The 20,992-nt window shown below is 44.1% G+C and overlaps 1 protein-coding gene across 2 annotated transcripts in view; it reads left to right on the top strand.

Moving 5' to 3' along the window:
• Nucleotides 1-10,416: 10,416 nt before the first annotated feature.
• LOC125465551 (uncharacterized) overlaps nt 10,417-20,992 on the top strand; it is a 57,088-nt gene continuing 46,512 nt past the window's right edge. For both annotated transcript variants that reach the window (XM_048559191.2, XM_048559190.2), the window contains exon 1: nt 10,417-10,602. In XM_048559191.2, the coding sequence (XP_048415148.1) occupies nt 10,561-10,602 (42 nt within the window). In that variant the 5' untranslated portion in view covers nt 10,417-10,560. The remainder of the gene's footprint in view (nt 10,603-20,992) is intronic.

Below are 20,992 nucleotides of genomic sequence, written 5' to 3'. Positions count from 1 at the left end.
AGGTCAAGGAGACAGGGATGAGACTGGTAGGTAGGAGGAGTGGATAGGTGGGAGCAAGGACGGACAGGTTAGGGAGGTGGGGATAAGCTGGGCTGGTTTTGGAATGAGGTCAGGATGGGGAGATTTTGAAGCTTGTGAAGTCCACATTGATACCATTGGGCTGCAGGGTTCCCAAGCGAAATAAGAGGTGCTATTCCTGCAACCTTCGGGTGACATCGTTGTGGCACTGGAGGCGGCCCAGGATAGACATGTCATCCAAGGAGTGGGAGAGAGGGTTGATGTAGTTCATGACTGGGAGGTGCAGTTGTTTGTCGTAAACCGAGCATAGGTGCTCCACAGAGCGGTCTCCTAGCCTCTGCTTGGTTTCCCCGATGTAGAGGAGGCCACATCGGGATTAGCAGATACAGTATACCACATTAGCAGATATGCAGGTGAACATCTATTTAATGTGAAAGGTTTTCTTGGGAACTGGGATGGGGATGAGGGGAGAGGTGTAGGGGCAGGTGCAGCACTTGCTGTGGTTGCAGGGAAAAGTACCGCTGGTGGTGGGGCTACTTGGGGAATGTGGAACGGACTCAGGAGTCATAGAGTGGTCCCACTGGAAGGCAGATAGGGGTGGGGAGGGAAAAATGTCCTTGGTAGTGAGGTCAAATTGCAGATGGCGGAAGTGTCAGAGGATGATGTGTTGGATCCAGAGGTTGGTGGGGTGGTATGTGAGGATGAGGAGGATTCTGTTTTTGTTGTCATTACGGGGAGGGGTTGTGAGGGATGAGTTGAGGGAAGTACGAGATGTGGTCGAGGGTGTTTTTGACCACTGTGGAGGGGAAGTTGTGGATCTTGAAAAACGAGGACATCTGGGATGCCCGTGTTAGAATGCCTCATCTCGGGAGAAAATGCGGTGGAGGTGAAGGAATTGGGAATAGGGGATGGAAGTTTTTCAGGAAAGTGGGTGGGAGGAGGTGTATTCTAGATAACTGTGGGAGTCAGTGGGCTTGAAATAGATATTGGTTTCCAGTGATTGCCAGAGGTGGAAACAGAGAAGTCCAGCAAGGATAGAGAGGTATTGGAGATGGTCCAGGTGAACTTAAGGTTGGGGTGGAAGGTGCTAGTGAAGTGGAAGAACTGTTCGAGCTCCTTGTGGGAACACGAGGCGGCGCTGATACAGTCATCAATGTAATGGAGGAGTAGGTGGGGGATAGGGCCAATGTAGCTTTAGAAGAGGGATTGTTCAACATATCCTACAAAGAGGCAGGCACAGCTTGGGCCCATGCAGGTACCCATGGCCACCTCCTTTGTCTGTAGGAAGTGGGAGGAATTGAAGGAGAAGTTGTTAAGGGTGAGGACCAGTTCAGCTAAGTGGATAAGAGTGTCAGTGGACGGGGACTGGTCAGGCCTGCGGGACAGGAAGAAGTGGAGGGCCTTTAGGCCATCTGCATGGGGAGTGCAAGTGCATAGGGTCTGGATGTCCATGATAAAGATGAGGTATTGGGGACCAGGGAATCGGAAGTTTTGGAGGTGGAGGGCATGGGTGGTGTCATGGATGTAGGTGGGGAGTTCCTGGATCAAGGGGGAGAAAATGGAGACAGGATAAGTGGAGGTAAGTCCAGGGGGCAGGAACAGGCGGAGACAATGGGTCAGCCAGGGTTGTGGATTTTGCGAAGAAGATAGAAACGGGCGGCGCGGGGTTGGGGAACGATGAAGTTGGAAGCTGTGAATGAGAGGTCACCTGAAGTGATGAGGCTGTGGATGGTCTAGGAGATGATGTTTTGGTGGTCTGGGGTGGGGTCATGATCAAGGGGGCAGTAGGAGGTGCTGTTAGAAAGCTGGGTCTGGCCTTGGCGATGTAGAGGTCAGTGCGCCGTACTACAACTGCGTCACCCTTGTCCGAAGGTTTTATAGTGTGGTTGGGGTTGGAGCGGAGGGAGCAGAGGGTTGTATTTTCTGTGGGGGAGAGGTTGGAGTGGTTGAGAGGGGTGGACAGGTTGAGGCAATTGATATCTCGACGGCAGGTGTTGATGAAGAAGTCAAGGGAGGGTAGGAGGCCTTCCCCTTCCCCATTTCTGAAGAAGGGTCTGGACCCAAAACGTCAGCTTTCCTGGTCCTCTAATGCTGCTTGGCCTGCTGTGTTTATTAAGCTCTACACCTTGTTATCTCAGATTGTCCAGCATCAGCAGTTTTTACTATCTCTGAATTGAACATATGCCACTTGTTTTCTGAGGAAGGGTCACCAGAACCGAAACGTTAGCTCTGATTTTCTCTTCACAGATGCTGCCAGACCTGCTCAGCTTTTCCAGCAACCTCTGTTTTTGTTTCTGCTTGTTTATTTGTCAGTGGGTCAAATCCTGGGACAGCATTGCTACTACTTTCAGCACAGGTGTTGCAGCATTTCAGATAATGGTCCTCCTCCAAATCCCGAAGGGCAACCAGGGGTGAGCAGCAAATGTCAGTCATGGAAGTGTTAGGAATGTGCCAAGAATAATTTATTTCAAACACTGTTGAACAAAAGAAATTCTAATTCCATTCTATGGAAGAAAAGCCATTTATTCCTTCAAGCCTGTTCCAACATTCAACTAGACCAATAATGATCTGTATCATGTTAATTACCCTTTGTTGATTCTTCAAGGAGAATTTCTTTTGGTGGAGCCTAGTGGGTGTTCTCACTCTATCTTCCCAAATTTGTCTCATTACCTAAGCAATGGTTCCCCATTTGTTGTATTCTTCAACTTGTCACAGGTAGTAATCATCACTGCTGGCATATGTTAGGATTCCTGAAGACAGAACAATCTTAAAAGGTAGTGCTGGTCAAGCACTGATAATCTGTAACTGTCCTTCATTATTCATGACATTTGCCCCAGTTACATCAGTAAATTGGTGCTAAATTTTTTGGACAGGGGCTTCTAAGTCCTGGTAGGTAGGATAATACAGAGGAGGGCTGTCCTATTACCCTGTGGACTAGCAGAACAGACCATGGCACCTTGCCAGCCTGTTCTGAAGTTGCCACCCAATCAGTAGTGTCAACAGTAGGCAGAAACGTTCAACAATGCAGGGACAAGTTTGATGACCTATTCTACTCCATCAGGGTTACATGCCATCATTTTCTATTTGAAACCTTACACTCACTCTCTTTCTCTCTGCTACTGCACACGCCTCCAACCAAGGCTCATGGTCTACTACTCACACTATTACATGCAACACCGTTGATTCATTCCAGGAGAAAACAGCACACAATAGGTTGGAGAGAGCCAAGATGGGTGGAGAGTGCCTGACAGACTCCTCCCTCCCTATGAGGGAGAGGATGCTGACCCAGGCTGGTGACAGCTACTATTGCTCATGTGATAATGCTGAAACATCCATTTCCCAGCAACCGAAGAAAAAGCATTATTTTGTATTGAGCTAATTCCAATACTGAGGTCTCAATTCCGCCACTCTGAAAATACTCGTAACATGCCCAATCTTCTACCCTTGTTCATAACACAAACTCACTTTTGATGTCCGAAGGAATCAGTGGAATTTGTACCATCTCTGATATTAAAAGAATAGCCCTGAAAGACATTCTCTCCACCACCTCCAGGGAAGAAACCACAGACTCCTCGGCGGATGCATTGGCAAATCTACGTCCTGCAGCCTCCACCTTCCCTGATCCTGACACAGCAGTGGGTAATTTTGCAAGATTTGAGTTGGGAACAGTTGCTGGTGAGGATATCACTGCCACATCTCTGCAGCTGGTTTCTGGCATTCAAAGGATTGCTGAAGACCAGGCACCTATTCAGCCCAAGGCAGAAGAGGACCCCTTGGTGTCAGCAATTAACAACTTCATTCAAAAGCACAATCATAGCACTGAACGGCTCTTGTGGCATAAGGCATCTATATCTCTGACCCAGGAGGCCTGGGTATGAGTCCCACCTGTTCTACAGGTATGCAATAACATCTCTAAATAGATTGATAATAGAAAAGATGTAAGAACCTAACACAGGCATAAACACTCAAAGCAATCTTCAGCCAGAAGTTCCAATGCATGATTTTTCTTGGCCTCCTCCAGTGGTCCCCAGCATTACAGATACCAATCTTCAGCCAATATGATTCACTCCATGTGGTATCAAGAAACAGTTGGAAGCAGTGGACACTGCCAAGGCTATGGCCCCTGACAACATTTTGGCAAAAGTACCAAAGACTTGTGCTTCAGAATTTGCCGCTCTGTTAGCAGAGCTGTTCCAGTACAATTATAACACTTATATCTACAAAGCAAAAAAGAAAATTGCCCAAGTGTGTGCTGTGCACAAAAATCCAATCCAACCAATTAATGCTCCATCAGTCTACTCATCAGAAAAGTAATGGAAGGTGTCATGATCAGAGCTATCAAGCAGCACCAGAACAGCAATAACCTGTTCTCTGATAGAAATTGCTGGGAAAGCTCAGCAGGTCTGGCAGCATCTGTGGAGAAAAATCAGAGTTAACATCTCAGGTCGAGTGATGTTAACTACAATTCAGCCCTCATACCCTCTCTTCCTTTCTGGAAGAACAGCACCTCATTTTCCACCTGGAGACCCTGCAGCCTTCTGGACTTAATATTGAATTCAATAACTTCAGGGCCTAAGCTCTCCCATGCCCTTACACCTTCCACAGCCAGGCCTTGATATCACATAGTCTGCTAATATACACCATCCATTTTTAGCCACTAACAGTCTCCATTAACAGCTATTCACCCTCTTAGCCAGATCGTTATCCATTCCTTTGTCTATCTGCTCTTCTGTCTTTCTGGGCTCTACACCCACCTATTGTATACTTCGTAAATGTTCCACCACTCTATCTTCTGCATATAAACCAACATTTTCCTAGTTACCATCAGTTCTGACGAAGAGTCACTTAAACCAGAATGTTAACTCTGATTTCTCTCCACAGATGATGCCAGACCTACTGAGCTTTTTCATCAATTTCTATTTTTATCTCTGATTTGCAGCATCCACAGTTCTGTTTTTATTTACTATTTAAGTCTGCCACTTCTCTTCTAGGCATGCTCATCTGAAAGAAGTTCTGCTCCTCTCTCCAAAGGGATTTTTGTTCCAATCTTTCTTCTTGTCCACCAACATTAACTTTATTATCATTCTGGTGTTTGACCAGGGACTTGCTAAAACTCATTCCCATAGCCACATACATTCCTCAGTGACTGCCTCCTGCTCTGACTCACCCCATGTGGGTTCCAAATCAAGTTTCATCCTTTGTGCTTTGACTCCACCCAAGATCATAGATATCTCTGCGATGTTCAATGTACCACAGACAGCTGCATTCCCATGTCTACACTCAATGCCATGCAATGTCATATGCACACTCTCAACCTCTCTCTCCAATGGCATCGCATCATGCTGGCTCAGAGCTGCACCCCAGTTCCACTTCATCCTCTGGCTCATTTGACAGGCTAACAAAAAACGTTTTACTTTCCTTTCAGGCATCAAGGCACACAAGATGCAACAACCCAGTCATTCCAAAGCGTTCCCAGCATCTTCCTCTCCTCCCCTTCCCTCAGAGTCCATCCCCTCCCTGAACCCCATGTCTTGTCATGTATTCACTATCCCTCCTGACCTAATGCTGAATGTTCTGTACTCAACAAAAGCCTCAGTTTTATCCCTGAGTCCCCACTTTAATGAATTTTGGCACAATACTTTGTTGAACTCTTCACCCATCGCCTTTGCCTCCTTGCCCATTCCTTTCAGCAAGAGTTCTCTCCTCATCCCAAAAACCCCTTCACCCAGCTCCAACACGCTCCCTTCATCTGGGCCCCTCTGTCTGCTTTTTGCTTGCACTCAATCTATTCATTCAGAACTGTCACCATGACATTGGTCATCTCAATTTCTCTACGACCCCTTACCCTTTCCAACCTATCCTCCTGTGAAGTGACTGCATTCTGTGCTCTCAGACCCAACCCTGAGTTTTTAATTAAGCCCACTGATAAGGGTAGTGCTGTTGTAGTCTGGCAGACTGACCACTACACTGCAGAGGCTGAGCATACCAGCTGTCAGATATCTCCTCCTATCTCCCCCTGGACCATGACCCCATCATGGAACATCAGGTCATTGTTTCAACCAAGGTCACCAACTTCACTTCATCTGGTGATCTCTCCCCAACTGCTTCCAAACTGATAGTCCTCCAACCCCATACAGCTTGCTTCTATCTCCTTCTCAAAATTCACAAACAAGACTGCGCAGGCAGCCCCATTGCTTCTGCCTGCTCCTGCCCACAGACCTCACCTCTTCCTACCTTCACCCTGTCTCTTCTCTCTGGCCCAGTCCCTGCCTACTTATATCCACAATTCCACGGATGCTCTATGCCAGTTCCAGAATTTCTGGTTTGCAAGCTCCTCCTCTTTACCATGGATGCGTAATCCCTTTATATACCCCTCCCCAACCAGGATGGCCTCAGTGCTCTTGCTTCTTCCTGGAACAAAGGCCTGAACCATCACGATCCTCCTCCACCTGGCCGAGTGCATCTTCACCCTGAACAACTTTGCTTTTAACTCCTCTTATTTTCTTTAGGTCAGAAGGGTGACCATGGTTCCATGCATGGGCCCCCATTATGCCTGTTTCTTTGTAGGGTACATGGAACATTCCTTGTTCCAGTCCTAATGTGACCCCACCCACAACTCTTATTCCAGAATATTGACAATATCATTGGTGCTGGCTCCTTCTGTTGTCCAGAATTGGAAACATTTATTAATTTTGCTTCAAATTTTGCATGCCTGTTTCTCCTTCACCTGATCCACCTCTGACTTCACTCTTCCCTTCTTCAACATTTCTGGTCCCATTTCAAAAAATACCAGAGTTCTGAGGAATCGTTACTCGATGTGAAACAGTAACATTGATTTCTCTCCACAGGTGCTACCAGGCCTGAACTTTTCCAACAATTTCTATTTTTGTCTCTGATTTACACCATCCACAGTTCTTTTGGTTTTTATCTGCTCTACGATGCCCAGTTTGGGTTCTGCCACGGTCACTCAGCTCCTGACCTCATTACATCCTTGGGTTGAAACATGGACAAAACAGGTGATTTCCAGAAGAGAGGTGAGATTGATAACAGCCCTTGACATTAGGGGGCATTCGACCAAGTGTTAAGTATCAAGGAGCCCTAGCAAAACTGGAATCAATGGGGATCACAGCAAAATCTCTGCTGGTTGGAGTCATTTCTAGCACATAAGAAGGTGGTGAGGTTGTTGGACGTCAGTCATCTCAACTCTAGGACAACTCTGCAGGAGTTCCTCTGAATAGTGTCCTCAGCCCAACCACCTTCAGCTGCTTCATCGATGACCTTCCCTCCATCATAAGGTCAGAAGTGGGGATGTTTGTTGATAATTGCATAATGTTCAGCACCGTTTGTGATTCCTCAGTTACTGAGGCAGTCCATGTTCAAATGCAACAAGATGTGTGCAATATCCAGGCTTCGGCTGAGAAGCAGCAAATAACATTTGCACCACAAAAATGCCAGGCAATGACCATCTACAATAATAGACAACCTAATAACCGTCCATTGACTTTCAAGATTCTTGAGGTTACTATTGACCAGAAACTCAACTGGGCTTGCCACATAAACACAGTGGCTACCAGAGAAGGTCACAGGCTAAGAACACTGGAGCGATTAACTCACCTCTTAACTCCCCAAAGCCCCAAAGTCTACAAAGCACAAATCAGGAGTGTAATGGAATGCTCCTCACTTGCCTGGATGCAGCTCCAACAACACTCAAGAAGCTTATTACAAGCCAGGAAAAACAGCCCACCTAATTGGCACCACATCCACAAGCATCCATTCCCTCTATCACCAATGCTCAGTAGCAGAAGATGCTATTCCAATGTCCCATGAGTGATTAAAAAAGACAGCAGCAGCAGGTATGTTTGTTGTAGGCACTAAGCAAACTATCTCAAAGATTGCAAGACTGCACCAAAGCTGTTTGCAACATGCTCCCTCTGGCTATGAGCATCTCAATGCTTCCATGGACAGGTTCCCAGATGCCAGGGAGAACCAGGTCCTGCATTCTCAGTGTCTCCTAGGTAAATGCATTGACCTGCATTCCATCACTCCACCAGTTGTTCTCAGTACCAGCAGCAAGGTGACGGGGCAACTCACTCCAGGTACTTCCTCACAAGGAAAACAGGGCAGTGCAGTAGGAATCTGAGAAGACACTATATACAAGTCCCTCTGAAGCATCTTCTCAGATCCATGAACAAAACTGCAGTCACTGTCAGAGTCTGCTCTGACATGTTGGTGACTGGTGTCCAAGATAGAGGTCTGGTGGATCAAGTGGTGAGATGGAATCACTAAGCAACCATTCTGGCTTGCATGCTGAGAATTGTTGTTAACTATTTTCTAGACGGTTGAATGAAATAGAAACTGCACATCAATGAGATGAGATCATCGGTTAACGATGAGATTGAATGCATTCAATACATCTCTTGCCACTCACAACACACCATTCAAAAATTTGTTTGGAAAATGGGACCTTTTGCTCTCAACATCAGGAGGTTCTTCATTATTCATCTCTTGCAATTTCTCCAATTTTCTCATTAATGCTAATGTTGTTCAGCACCCAGGAAGAATCTGTTCATAGCCAGATTGGAGAAGAAAATGACTGTTGTGCCCTCTGGAGCAGAGAATATTATAGTGAATTGAAATAGAGGTACCAAAATTATGAAGGAATTTGTTATTGCAAATAAGGAAAAATCAACATCTCTCATGAGAAAAAGAGTTCAGAGCGGAAAGGCTGTTTTTACAAAGTGACTTGTTATGATCAGAACATGTTATAAACTTGCTGGGGACTGATTCAACATTGTTTAAAAAGAGAATTAGAGAAATATTTGGCAAAAACTATGTATAGAACATTGGGGAAAGAGAAGGTTGTGACACTAATCATCTAGTATGTTCACATGACACGATGGTCTAAAGATCTCCTTTGATTTTAAGATTCAAAGGGTGGCAAAACAAAACTTCTTGTGCTTCACCTGGTTAAAATGATCAATGTGAAAAAGCACATTTGAATAACAGCAAGCTAACTTACTGCAAGGGAAGTCATGTTGCGGCTGTACACCACATTGGTTAGACCACTTTTGGAATACTGCATGCAGTTCTGGTCCCCCTGCCATAGGAAAGATGTTGTGAAACTTGAAAGGATTCGGGAAAGATTTACAAAGATGTCGCTAGGGTGGACAGTTTTAGCTAAAGAGAGAGGTTGAATAGTCTGGGGCTATTTTCCTGGAGCATGGTAGGCTGAGAAGTGACCTTGTAGATGTTTATAAAATCACAAGGGACATGGATACAGTGAATAGTCAAGGTCTTTTCCCTGGGGTGGGGGAGTCTAGAATTACAGAGCAAAGGTTTAAGGTGAGAGAGGAAATACATAAAAGGGACCAAAGGGATAAAATTTTCACCTAGAGGGTGGTGCGTGTGTGGAATCAGCTCCCAGACAAAGTGGTGGAGGCTGCTACAATTACATTTAAAAGACATCTGGATGGGTATATGAAGAGGAAGGGTTTAGAGAAATAAGGGCCAAATTGGATGAGATTAATTTAGGATAGCTGGCCAACACGGACAAGTTGGACCCATGGGTATGTTTCCGTGCTGTACAACTCTATGACTTAATATTAGCCCCCAACACACTGATATGAACTGAGGATATGGATGGTAAACCAAGTGATCAAAGCATTAGCTTAACATGTTCAATTATGCTTTCAGCATGAAGAACAGCATATGATTACTTTGAAACAACTACTGAGGGACCGCCGCCAGGAGGGACCATAACCTAAGTTTAAGTTTTCTAGTGCTGACTGGTTGTCTTTTTTGACTATGGCACAGCATGAAAATATTTTTTAAAAGGTTCAGCAGCTCCTGAATCAGTTAAGTATAAAAAATAAATAATTAAATATTTGCGATAGTACGAACTGCAGATGCTGGAGAATCTGAGACAGCAAGGTAAAGAGCTGGATAAATCAGAGGAGCAGGAAGGCTGACGTTTCGGGCCGAGACCTTTCTTCAGAAAATTTAGTTAAATATTTACTGCGAGACTGGAAGAAGATAGCTGTTTCACTCAGCGGTAGCGAAGTGAACAGCCGCAGGTTCTGCGGTGCGCTCGCCTCGCAGCAGAAACGTTTCCCTCGCAATGCCGCCATTCTTGGGCCCCGCACACTCGGGCAAAGGCCGCGCTGTGGAAAAAACACCCGGTTCGTGAAGTCATATTGGGCCACGTGCCCCAAAACCCAGGGACCTCATTGGCCAGCCGGTTTTGGGGGGCGCCAAAGAGGCGCCCCGGCCGCGTCTAGCTTGCCCGGCGGAGCGCGCTCCTGGATGCGCTGTGATGTCATTGGACGCCCCCCCCCCCCCCGCCGGCGATCCAAAACGTCACCGGCTGCATGGTGTGCCTTCGTAGAGCGCGACCTCGTCGTCGTGGGCGGCGGCGAGGCACGATCGTGGCAGTTGTTGGGCGGCCGTACTTTGGCCGACGGAATAGTTGGTTGAGTGCGAGCGACGTTGGCGGTTTAGGAATACCGTCGCGGGTAAAACTCCACCCTCTCCAAGGCTGCTTGGATGTTGGTGGTTCAATCGTTTGGCTTGGTAAGGGTACCTGAGGTGAGCTTGTTGGAGGGAAGCAGGGCGGCGGCCATGTTCTGTGCGGGTGCTCTGGGACAGTGAGAATCGGGCAACCCAACAAGGGCGCCACCGTTTAAGAAAATACCTTTAACCATACAATCGTTGCCAATGTAATTGATGTAGAACCGTAGCTCGTGGTTAAGTCATTGTGAAATGTGTGTGAGGGCGTGAGAAATTCGTCTGTCCCCGAGGCTGAAGCCACGAGGGAGAGCGAGCGGGCTGGCCTACTTGGGATCCTTCCCGCTCAGGAGGGTGGAGGATGCCACAAGGCCTCGGCTTTACGTTTTCGGTGAAATCGGTAAAAATCCTGGACGGAGTATATGCCTGCGTGGAATCCGCTCGTGCCCCGAGAAGCACTTGTTAGCTCAGATAAATTATCCGTGAAGTTTATCCAGAATGGATCATTTGGTTGTTTTAGGGGCGAACAAAACGAAAGGGAATACTGTAGATGTTGGAAATCTGTAAAGGTGAAAAGAAAAGTCACAATTTCTGATTAAAGGAAAACTTTACTGAAGTGACCCGCGACGTGATTTCCATCGTTTTTCATTTTCATTCCAAAATATGTGATTTTCCCGAAAGCAACGAAGTTTCCATTATACATAAGGTACCAAAATCTCTGCCAGTATTTATATATAAACCGTCTGAAAGCATAAATTAGGTGAATGATTTGGATGATTAATTGAACATGTTAAGCTAATGCTTTGATCACTTGTTGATACTCCAAAAAGTCAATGAATTAATGAAGAACTGGATTCAAATGCATAATTTGGAAGAATATATTAATTCCAATAACGGTGTCGGAGACATGGGTAAACTGAATCTGTGGAACAGAATCCTGAATGCTTCGCTTAAAATCTAAAAGTGTCCTGAATAGATTCAGTTGGAGGTTGCCTCATACTGTGTTAGGGGTATAAGTGTCTGTGTATGTCAATTACAACATGGTAGGTGGATTTATGAACTTTGATTCTTGATTATCTTACCTTTGAAAGATTTATCTCAAGTACTTCAATTCTACTTAGAATGAAGTTTTTTCATGTATCAGTTCTTCATGAAAGCTACTACATTGTTTCAGAATGACCCAATTTTCATCAAATAAAGTGAACTATTTGTATGCCCCTCTGTCTTGGAAAGTGCATTAAAATGCTCAATCTCAACAGTATCTATGGTACAGGAAGCTTTTAAAGTTATCTGAAAACTGCATGGCTCATTTTGATGCAAAATGTGTTTTGGCTCTGTTTTGCCAAGTTTGCATTTATAAATCATCATAACACAGAACAACATCCCAAAGTGCTTCATAGGCAAATAGCAATTTCAAGCAAAGCAGGTTATAGAAGGGGTGATCAAAAAGTTTACTGAAGAGGTAGATGTTAGGGTGAGTCACTTAGTTTGAAAGGAGTTGAGGGATTGAAGGAAATTGTTTGTAAATCCAGCTATAAATGAAGGGGTGAAGTAGAGAATGCTGCAAACACAAAGGCCAATCAGATGAACCCATGGGTTTTACAGGAGGTTGTAGGGTGAGAGGACGATAGAGAGAATTGAGAAATGAGGTCTTGAAGATATTTAAATTAGGTCTGTTATAAATTTTCACAATGCATGCTCCAACATAACTATGTAGCACTCATATTTAACCTGTTTGCCCTATCCAGGAGTTCTTTCCTAAACTTTAGTACTCTGCTTCACTTTCAGGATTATGTATCTGTAAACTTATCCTATACATCATCACGCTTTTGCTGTTTAATTTATCGTCCTTCTATTCCAGCAATACCCACCTTGAAGATGTTCTGCTCTTCTCTCACATGGGATTTCTGTTTACTTCTTTTGTCTTGTTCAGCTTTATTAGTTTCTGTTTCCCGTATATTTGATCAGTTTTCTATGAAAATTAACTTGCACATTTGTTTCTCCTTCTGCAACTATCTCCAGTTCTGACTTATTCTGTATGGATTCCAAATAAAATTTAATCCTTCATCCTTCATGTTCACCCAACATTGCAGAAATCCCCCAAGATATTTAGCATTCCTGAAATTGTTGCTCTTTCATAAGTGCCCTGATGACAGCTCTGTTACTATCTTTACATATGCTGCCAGACGTACTGGGTATTTCTGACTTTTTTTTCCAAAATTGAAAGCCGTATTTTGTTTCTTTCAATGATTTTTCAGTGTATCAAATGAAATCAGCAAACATCTGCGGCATGATTCACCCTGCAAGGTCAGTTAGGACTCCTTGATTTTTACTCCTGCCAGGAAGGTTGATTGGACTTGAACAGGGAGGAAATATTTTAAAATTATGATCTTTGCAGAGCCAGGCTCGTGTTTGATTGTGAGTATTTAAAAGATTTATTCTCATATTTTTGTCTTGTGTCTCCCACAGGTACTGATGTGAAAGGGGCATGCCAGGGTTCTGGAATGGCATCAGGGCACTTATGAAACAGATAGCAGAGCACAGTCATTTCTTATAAGTGCACCCCCAATAGCAGATACCCTTAAACTTATGGATCTTAGCATGAGATTAGGAAGAAACTGGGTGAACAGTAAGTCCAGACTAGACAGAAAGAGGTGAGAGAGACAGTTTTATGCAGTCCCCCAGGGAGTATCGAAAGCACACACAGTCATTATAAACGGAATACTTAGCTACAAAGAAGGAGGCTCTACCTTGACAAGTAACTGCAGGTGTGTGCCCACATAATACAGTTTCCTGAGACAGTGTGAAGTTGTGGACTGAAAACAATGGAGCTCATATGGTATTGTGGCGCAGAGCTTTATGCATAGTGCCTGATGGATTTAGCCTGATCTTCAGCCAACAGTAACCATGTTCCGTGGGAGTTCTCCAAGTCTTCACCAAATTAGGCATTGGTCTTCAACACCTCTTCAGTTCTGTTATAAAATGTCCGGATGGCATACAACTACCAATTCAATCTTCAAGAAACAAAAATAGCTGCAGCACAGTATAGTAGCCTATTCTGAACTTCTAGTTCTGACATCCATCTTCTGCAGCTTGCATGCACTGCTCTACTGCTACCATTACCTCAGACCTAATTGTGTTTTTGTACTTGCAACCAGTTTGGTTTCCAATCTTGTTTCAGTCTCACTTTTCTTCAGAACTCAGTTTCATTTCTCAGGTTTGTTTTTTAAAATTAATCCAGTCTCAAAAATACAAGCTTCAAAACCATGGATTCTGTCACAGAATACCGTGTAAATTTGGATTTACATGTATCAGGTTATCTTGATGTCATCCATAAGACCATAGGATGTAGGAGCAGAAAGTAGGTAGTTTCACCTATTGTGTCTTCTCCATCATTCAGTGAGATCATGGCTGATTGGATAATATTCGACTCTACTGACCTGCTTTCATACCCTTGATTCCCATATTGATTAAAAATCTATCTATCTCAACCTTGAATATTCTGAATCACAGTCTCCATAGTGAAGAATTCCACAGGGTTCACTACCCTCTAAGTGAAACATAATTCATTCTCATCTGTGTCTTAAATGAGTGATGACTTACTCGGAGATTTTGCCGTCATTTTCCTAGACTCTCCTAGAAGGGGAAACAGTAGCTCCATATATGCCTTCTCAGGGCCCCTAAGAATCATGTCTGTTTCCATAAGTTGCCTCTCATTCTTCTAAATTCCAATAGATATAGGCTTAGCCTATTCAATTTCTCCACAGAAGAAAATGCCTCCATATCTGGTATGGACCCAGTGGACCTTCTTCTGAGTGGTTCCAATGCTACTATATCTTTCCTTAGTTAAAGGGACCAAAATAATGTTCTAAGTGTTGCCTGCCTTTTTGAAACGTCACATACTCCCGAGTATTTAGCACCTGCTTTTATTTATTTGTATCCATGTGTCCAAATGGCTATAAGATTATACTGGTTAACCTCAATTTGTACAGTTAATCAGTATATTTTGTTCCAAGTACTACGTGCATTCAAGTAAAGAGTCATTTTTCTATCTCTCTTTGATCCTGTATGCTGCTTTTTAATGTTTGCATGATGGCCTTCTTGTCCCACTCGGGGTATCATTATCTAAATAACAATCCTGCATCATGGCTTATAAAGCAAAAGAATATAACAATGTATCCCCTATTTACAAACCTCTTTCTCACCTCCCCCTTAGGTTAAAGCCCTGTCTGGAGCCCGAGGTATTTCATTCACCAGGATATTAGTCCTGGCATTGTTTGAGGGAAGCCCATCTCAGCAGAGCAGCTCCTTTCTCCCCTAGTACTGGCGCCCGTGCCCTCCCTGACACCCTCATCCACCTAGCTGAACTTGTCCTCACCACCTATCTTCTCCTCTATCCATCTTCTATCCGCCTCCCCCTCTCTCCGTATTTATTTCAGAACCCCCTTCCCCTCCCCTATTTCTGAAGAAGGGTCACAGCCTGAAACATCAGCTTTCCTGCTCCTCTGATGCTGCTTGACCTGTGTTCATCCAGCTCTACACCTTGTTATCCTGAATAAACTAAATCCTGTTTTTTTCCAACAAATGTGTGAGCCGTATAATTAATTGCTTGACTTTATTTTCCTTGTCAGTTTGCCCATGGCTCAGGCAGTAATCCCAAATTTATTATTTTAGAAATTCTCCTTTGTAATTCAGCTTCTAATTGTTCAAAATCTTTCAGCAGACCCTCCTTTTTAGTTCTAACAATGTCAAGATATTGATAGAACATTACAGTGCAGTACAGGCCCTTCGATCCTCGGTGTTTCGCCAACCTATGAAACCAAGCTGAAGCCCATCTAACCTACAGTATTCCATTATCATCCACATGTTTATCCAATGACCATTTAAATGCCCTTCAAGTTGGCAAGTCGACTACTGTTGCAGGCAGGGCATTACACGCCCTTACTAACTCTCTGAATAAAGACCCTGCCTCTGACATCTTCCCTGTATCTACCACCCCTCAATTTAAAGCTATGTCCCCTCATGCTAGCCATCACTATCTGAGGAAAAAGGTTCTCATTGTGCACCCTATCTAATCCTCTGATCATCTTGTATGTCTCTATTAAGTCACTTCTTAACCACCTTCTCTGAAATGAAAACAGCCTCAGGTCCCTCAGCCTTTCCTTATAAGACCTTCCCTCCATACCAGGCAACATCCTGGTAAATCTCCTCTGCACCCTTTCTAGTGCTTCCACGTCCTTCCTATAATGCAGCAACCAGAACTGTAATCAATACTCCAAATGCGGCTGCACCAGAGTTTTGTACAGCTGCACCATGACCTCATGGCTCCGAAACTCAGTCCCTCTACCAATAAAACCTAACACACCGTACGCCTTCTTAACCCTATCAACCTGGGTGGAAACTTACAGGGATCTCTCTGCTCATCCACACTACCAAGAATCTTATTGTTAGCCCAGTACTATGTATTCCTGTTACCCCTTCCAAAGTGAATCACCTCACACTTTTCCGCATTAAACTCCATTTGCCACCTCTCAGCCCAACTCTGCAGCTTATCTGTGTCCCTCTGAAACCTGCAACATCATTCCGCACTATCCACAACTCTACCGACTGTAGTGTCATCCGCAAATTTACCAACCCATCCTTCTACGTCCTCATCTAGGTCATTTATAAAAATGACAAACAGCAGTGGCCCCAAAACAGATCCTCGTGGTACACCACTAGTAACTGAACTCCAGGATGAACACTTCGCATTAACCACCGCCCTCTGTCTTCTTACAGCTAGTCATTTTCTGATCCAAGCTGCTAAATCACCCTCAATCTGATGCCTCAGTATTTTCTGCAATGGCCTACCGTGGGGAACCTTATCAAATGCTTTACAGAAATCCATATACATCACATAAACCGTTTTACCCTCATCCACCTGTTTGCTCATCTTCTCAAAGAATTCAATATGGTTTGTGAGGCATGACCTACCCTTCGCAAAACCGTGTAGACTATCCCTAATCATTCCTTTCTAGATTATTATAAATCATATCTCTTATAATCCTTTCCAACCCTTTAGCCACAACCAAAGTAAGGCTCACTGGTCTATAATTACCAGGGTTGTCTCTGTTCCCCTTCTTGAACAAGGGGACAACATTCGCTATCCTCCAGTCTTCTGGCACAATTCCCGGAGACAGTGATGACAAAACGATCAAAGCCAAAGGCTCTGCAGTCTCCTCCCTAGCTTCCTAGAGAATCTGAGGTTAAATCCCATCCGGCCCAGGGGACTTATCTATTTTCACAATTTCCAGAATTGCTAACACTTCTCTTTATGAACCTTAATCCCGCCTAGTCTAACAGCCTGTATCTCAGTATTCTCCGCGACAACATTGTCTTTTTCCTGTGTGAATATTAACGAAAAATGTTCATTTAGCGCCTGTCCTATCTTATCAGACGCCACGCCCAACTTCCCACTACTCTCCTTGATTGGCCCTAATCTTACTGTAGTCATTATTTATTCCTGACATACCTATAGAAAGCTTTAGGGTTTTCCTTGATCCTAACTGCCAAAGACTTCTCAACGTCCCCTCCTTGCTGATAGGGACATAACAACTGAATCGCAGCTCTTGCCATCCTTAGCCCTGAGGAAATGTCCCCAATTCTGGTGCTGGGCCGGCATGACTGCGGTAATGTACACAAATGCAGAGAACAATATCTATCTGCTACCTCTGCCATATTCCTGTTGCCTCCCCACTTTGAAATTGTTTCCTCTACCATGGTGCTGTGGTCTGTTCACTTTTCAACTCTGCAGTCCCCACTCTCATCAATCTAGCTTGCAAGAACCTCAAAACTGTTGTACTATTACAGGGCCTGTTCAAGAGCTATCCTTTCAAACCTGTCTCATCTGTAGTCACACACTTCTGTCTGTGACCACTGAATTTATGCACACTACATCCATGTGGCGTAATGCCTGCAGCCCAGACTCCAGCAACTGTGATCCAAAGTTGCTCCAGCTGCAAACATAGGCTACAGGTGTGTTCATTCTGAATGACGTTGGTGTCCAGTTCTCACAAGTTACAGCAGCAATTCAACACATGATTTTCCATCTCTTATTCGGACCCCTGCTGCTTACCTTTTATTGTAGGCATTTTTATCTGTCTTACTCCTTACGAGAATAAAAATTCCTTACAAGAAAGAAAACAAGACTAGAGTCCCACACATAAAGTCAAAGTTCTTAAAGACTGGAATTACTCACCAACCAACTGCTTTGTTTAGGCAAAACCAAGAAAGTACCTCTTTTCTTACTTCGCTTAACTCCTTAAAACACTCAACTTGAACTCTATTGCAAATAGTATTTTCAAGTACTGAATCAAACTAAGTTGGCTACCTATTCACGTGGCAACCTGTAACGACTGGAGTTCTGCAAGGATCAGTGCTGGGGCCAAAATTATATGTATATGATATGCATAAATATATATACTCAAGACTTGAATAAGGAAAGTGAATGTGCTATAGCCACATTTGCAGATTACACAAAAATGGGTGGGAAGTCAAGTGATGAGGATGACAGTGCTAAGGGATACATACAGATTGAGCGAGTGGCAGAAAGTTGGCAGGTGAAATAGGTGGAACAAGTGAGGTTACAGTTTTGCCGCAAGAATAGAACAGCTCCATGTTACTTAAATGGGGAAAGTCTGCAGTGAGCTGCAGACACGGATTTGGGAGCCCTAGTGCATGAGTCTCAAAAGCAAGTATCCAAGTTCAGCAGATAGTAGAGAAGGTAAATAGAATATTGGCCTTTATTTCAAAGGAAATAGAATATGAGAGGTTTCGCTAAAATGATACGAGGCTCTAGTCAGACCACATCTGGAATAAAGGGAACCGTTTGGGGCCCCTTATGGAAAGACGTACTACCACTATTGACAGTCACAGTAAGTTCATCATCTTGACCCTGGGTGTGAAGGGACTGTTGTATGATGACAGGTTGAGTAGGTTGGCCCTGTACTCATTGGTGTTTAGAAGAATGAGACATTGTAGATGCTACTTTATTGAAACATATAAGATTTTCAGGTGACTTGACAGGGAAAATAGGGAAAGGTTATCTCCCTTTGTGGAAGACTCTAGGACCAGAGGGCATGATGTAACGGTAAGGGATCACCCAATTAAGACAGTGATGAAGAATGTCTTTTCAGTGGGTATTGAAGCTGTAGAATTCTTCACTGCAGAGGGCTGTTGAGACTTGGTCATCTTAAACATATTCAAGGCTGAGATGCACAGATTTCTAATCAGTTAGGAATGAAGTGTTGTGAGAAAAAGGCAGGAAAGTGAAATTGAGGATTATTGGTTAAGCCATTTATAATCTCAGAGTAGTGGAGCAGACTCAGTGGACTAAATACCATACTGCTGCCCCTACATCTTGTTTTTTTTTTCAAATTAACACGGGTTTCACTGGCTGTGCCATCATTTATTGCTCATCTCTTGTCAGTCTTGAGAAGGTGCAGGTGATCTGTCTTCAAATGCTGCAGTTTATATGATGTAGGTAGACATTAATGGCATTAGGGAGGAAATTCCAGGATTTTGACCCAAAGATTCAGGAAGAATAGCAATGTATTTCCAAGTGAGTGATGGGGAGTAGCTTGGAGGGGAACTTACAGTTGGTGGTGTTCCATATATCTGCTGTCCTTGTCCTTTTAGATAGATTGATCATGGATTTGGAAGATGCTGTCTAAGAATATTGTACAGTGATTTGATGCTACAGTGAATTTTGAAAGTGTATATTGTAGATGGTACAGTCTGCTGAGCATCAGTGGTAGAGGGACTGGATGCCTATGGAGCAAGTAGGCTGCTTTTGTCATGGATGGAGTCTAGCTTCTTGCTGTTGTTGGAGCGGCACTCATCCAGGTAATAAGAGAATATTCTATCACATTCCTGACTAATGCTTTGTACATGGTGGATAGGCTCTGGGGAGTCAAATGATGAGTTAGGAGTCATGAATGACGTTGAACAGTGGTACAATCATCAGGGAATATCCCCACTTCTGGCCTCCTGATCGGGGGAAGATCGTTGGTGAAGCACCTGAAGATGGTTGTGCCCAGGACATTACTATGAAGAATTCCTAAGCAGAGATACAATAGACAATAGGTGCTGGAGTAGGCCATTCGGCCCTTCGAGCCAGCACCACCATTCATTATGATCATGGCTGATCATCCACAATCAGTATCCTGTTCCTGCCTTATCCCCATAACCCTTGATTCCACTATCTTTAAGAGCTCTGTCTAACTCTTTCTTGAAAGCATCCAGAGATTTGGCCTCCACTGCCTTCTGGGGCAGAGCATTCCATATATCCACCACTCTCTGGGTGAAGAAGTTTTTCCTCAACTCTGTTCTAAATGGCCTACCCCTTATTTTTAAACTGTGTCCTCTGGTCCTGGACTCACCCATCAGCGGAAACACAGTGTCCAACCCCTTAATAATCTTATACGTCTCAATCAGATCCCCTCTCATCCTTCTAAACTCAAGAGTATACAAGCCCAGTCGCTCCAATCTTTCGACCTACGATAGTCCCGCCATTCCGGGAATTGACCTTGTGAACCTACGCTGCACTCCCTCAATAGCAAGAATGTACTTCCTCAAATTGGGAGACCAAAACTGCACACAATACTCCAGGTGCAGTCTCACCAGGGCCCTGTACAGCTGCAGAAGGACCTCTTTGCTCCTATACTCAATTCCTCTTGTGATGAAGGCCAGCATGCCATTAGCTTTCTTCACTACCTGCTGTACCTGCATGCTTGCTTTCATTGACTAATGTACAAGAACACCTAGATCTCGTTGTTCTTCCCCTTTACCTAACTTGACTCCATTGAGATAGTAATCTGCCTTCCTGTTCTTGCCACCAAAGTGTATAACTACACATTTATCCACATTAAACTGCATCTGCCATGCATCTGTCCACTCACCTAGCCTGTCCAAGTCACCCTGTATTGTCATAACATCCTCCTCACATTTCACACTGCCACCCAACTTTGTGTCATCGGCAAATTTGATAATATTACTTCTAATGCCTTCGTCTATATCATTAATATGTATCGTAAACAGCTGCGGTCCCAGCACCGAACTTTGTGGTACCCCACTGGTCACTGCCTGCCATTCCGAAAGGGACCCGTTTATCACTACTCTTTGCTTCCTGTCAGCCAGCCAATTTTCAATCCAACTCAGTATTTTTCCCCCAATACCATGTGCCCTAATTTTGTTCACCACTCTCCTATGTGGGACTTTATCGAAGGCTTTCTGAAAGTCCAGGTACACTACATCCACTGGTTCTCCCTTATCCATCTTCATAGATACATCCTCAAAAAATTCCAGAAGATTAGTCAAGCACGATTTCCCCTTCCTTAATCCATGCTGACTCTGTCCTATTCTGTTACTGCTATCCAAATGAGTCGTAATTTCATTTTTTATAATTGACTCCAGCATCTTTCCCACCACTGAC

This window comes from Stegostoma tigrinum, chromosome 29 (assembly GCF_030684315.1).
Source record: "Stegostoma tigrinum isolate sSteTig4 chromosome 29, sSteTig4.hap1, whole genome shotgun sequence".
In the NCBI taxonomy this organism is placed as follows: domain Eukaryota; kingdom Metazoa; phylum Chordata; class Chondrichthyes; order Orectolobiformes; family Stegostomatidae; genus Stegostoma; species Stegostoma tigrinum.
This window is presented reverse-complemented; position numbering and strand designations above follow the sequence as displayed.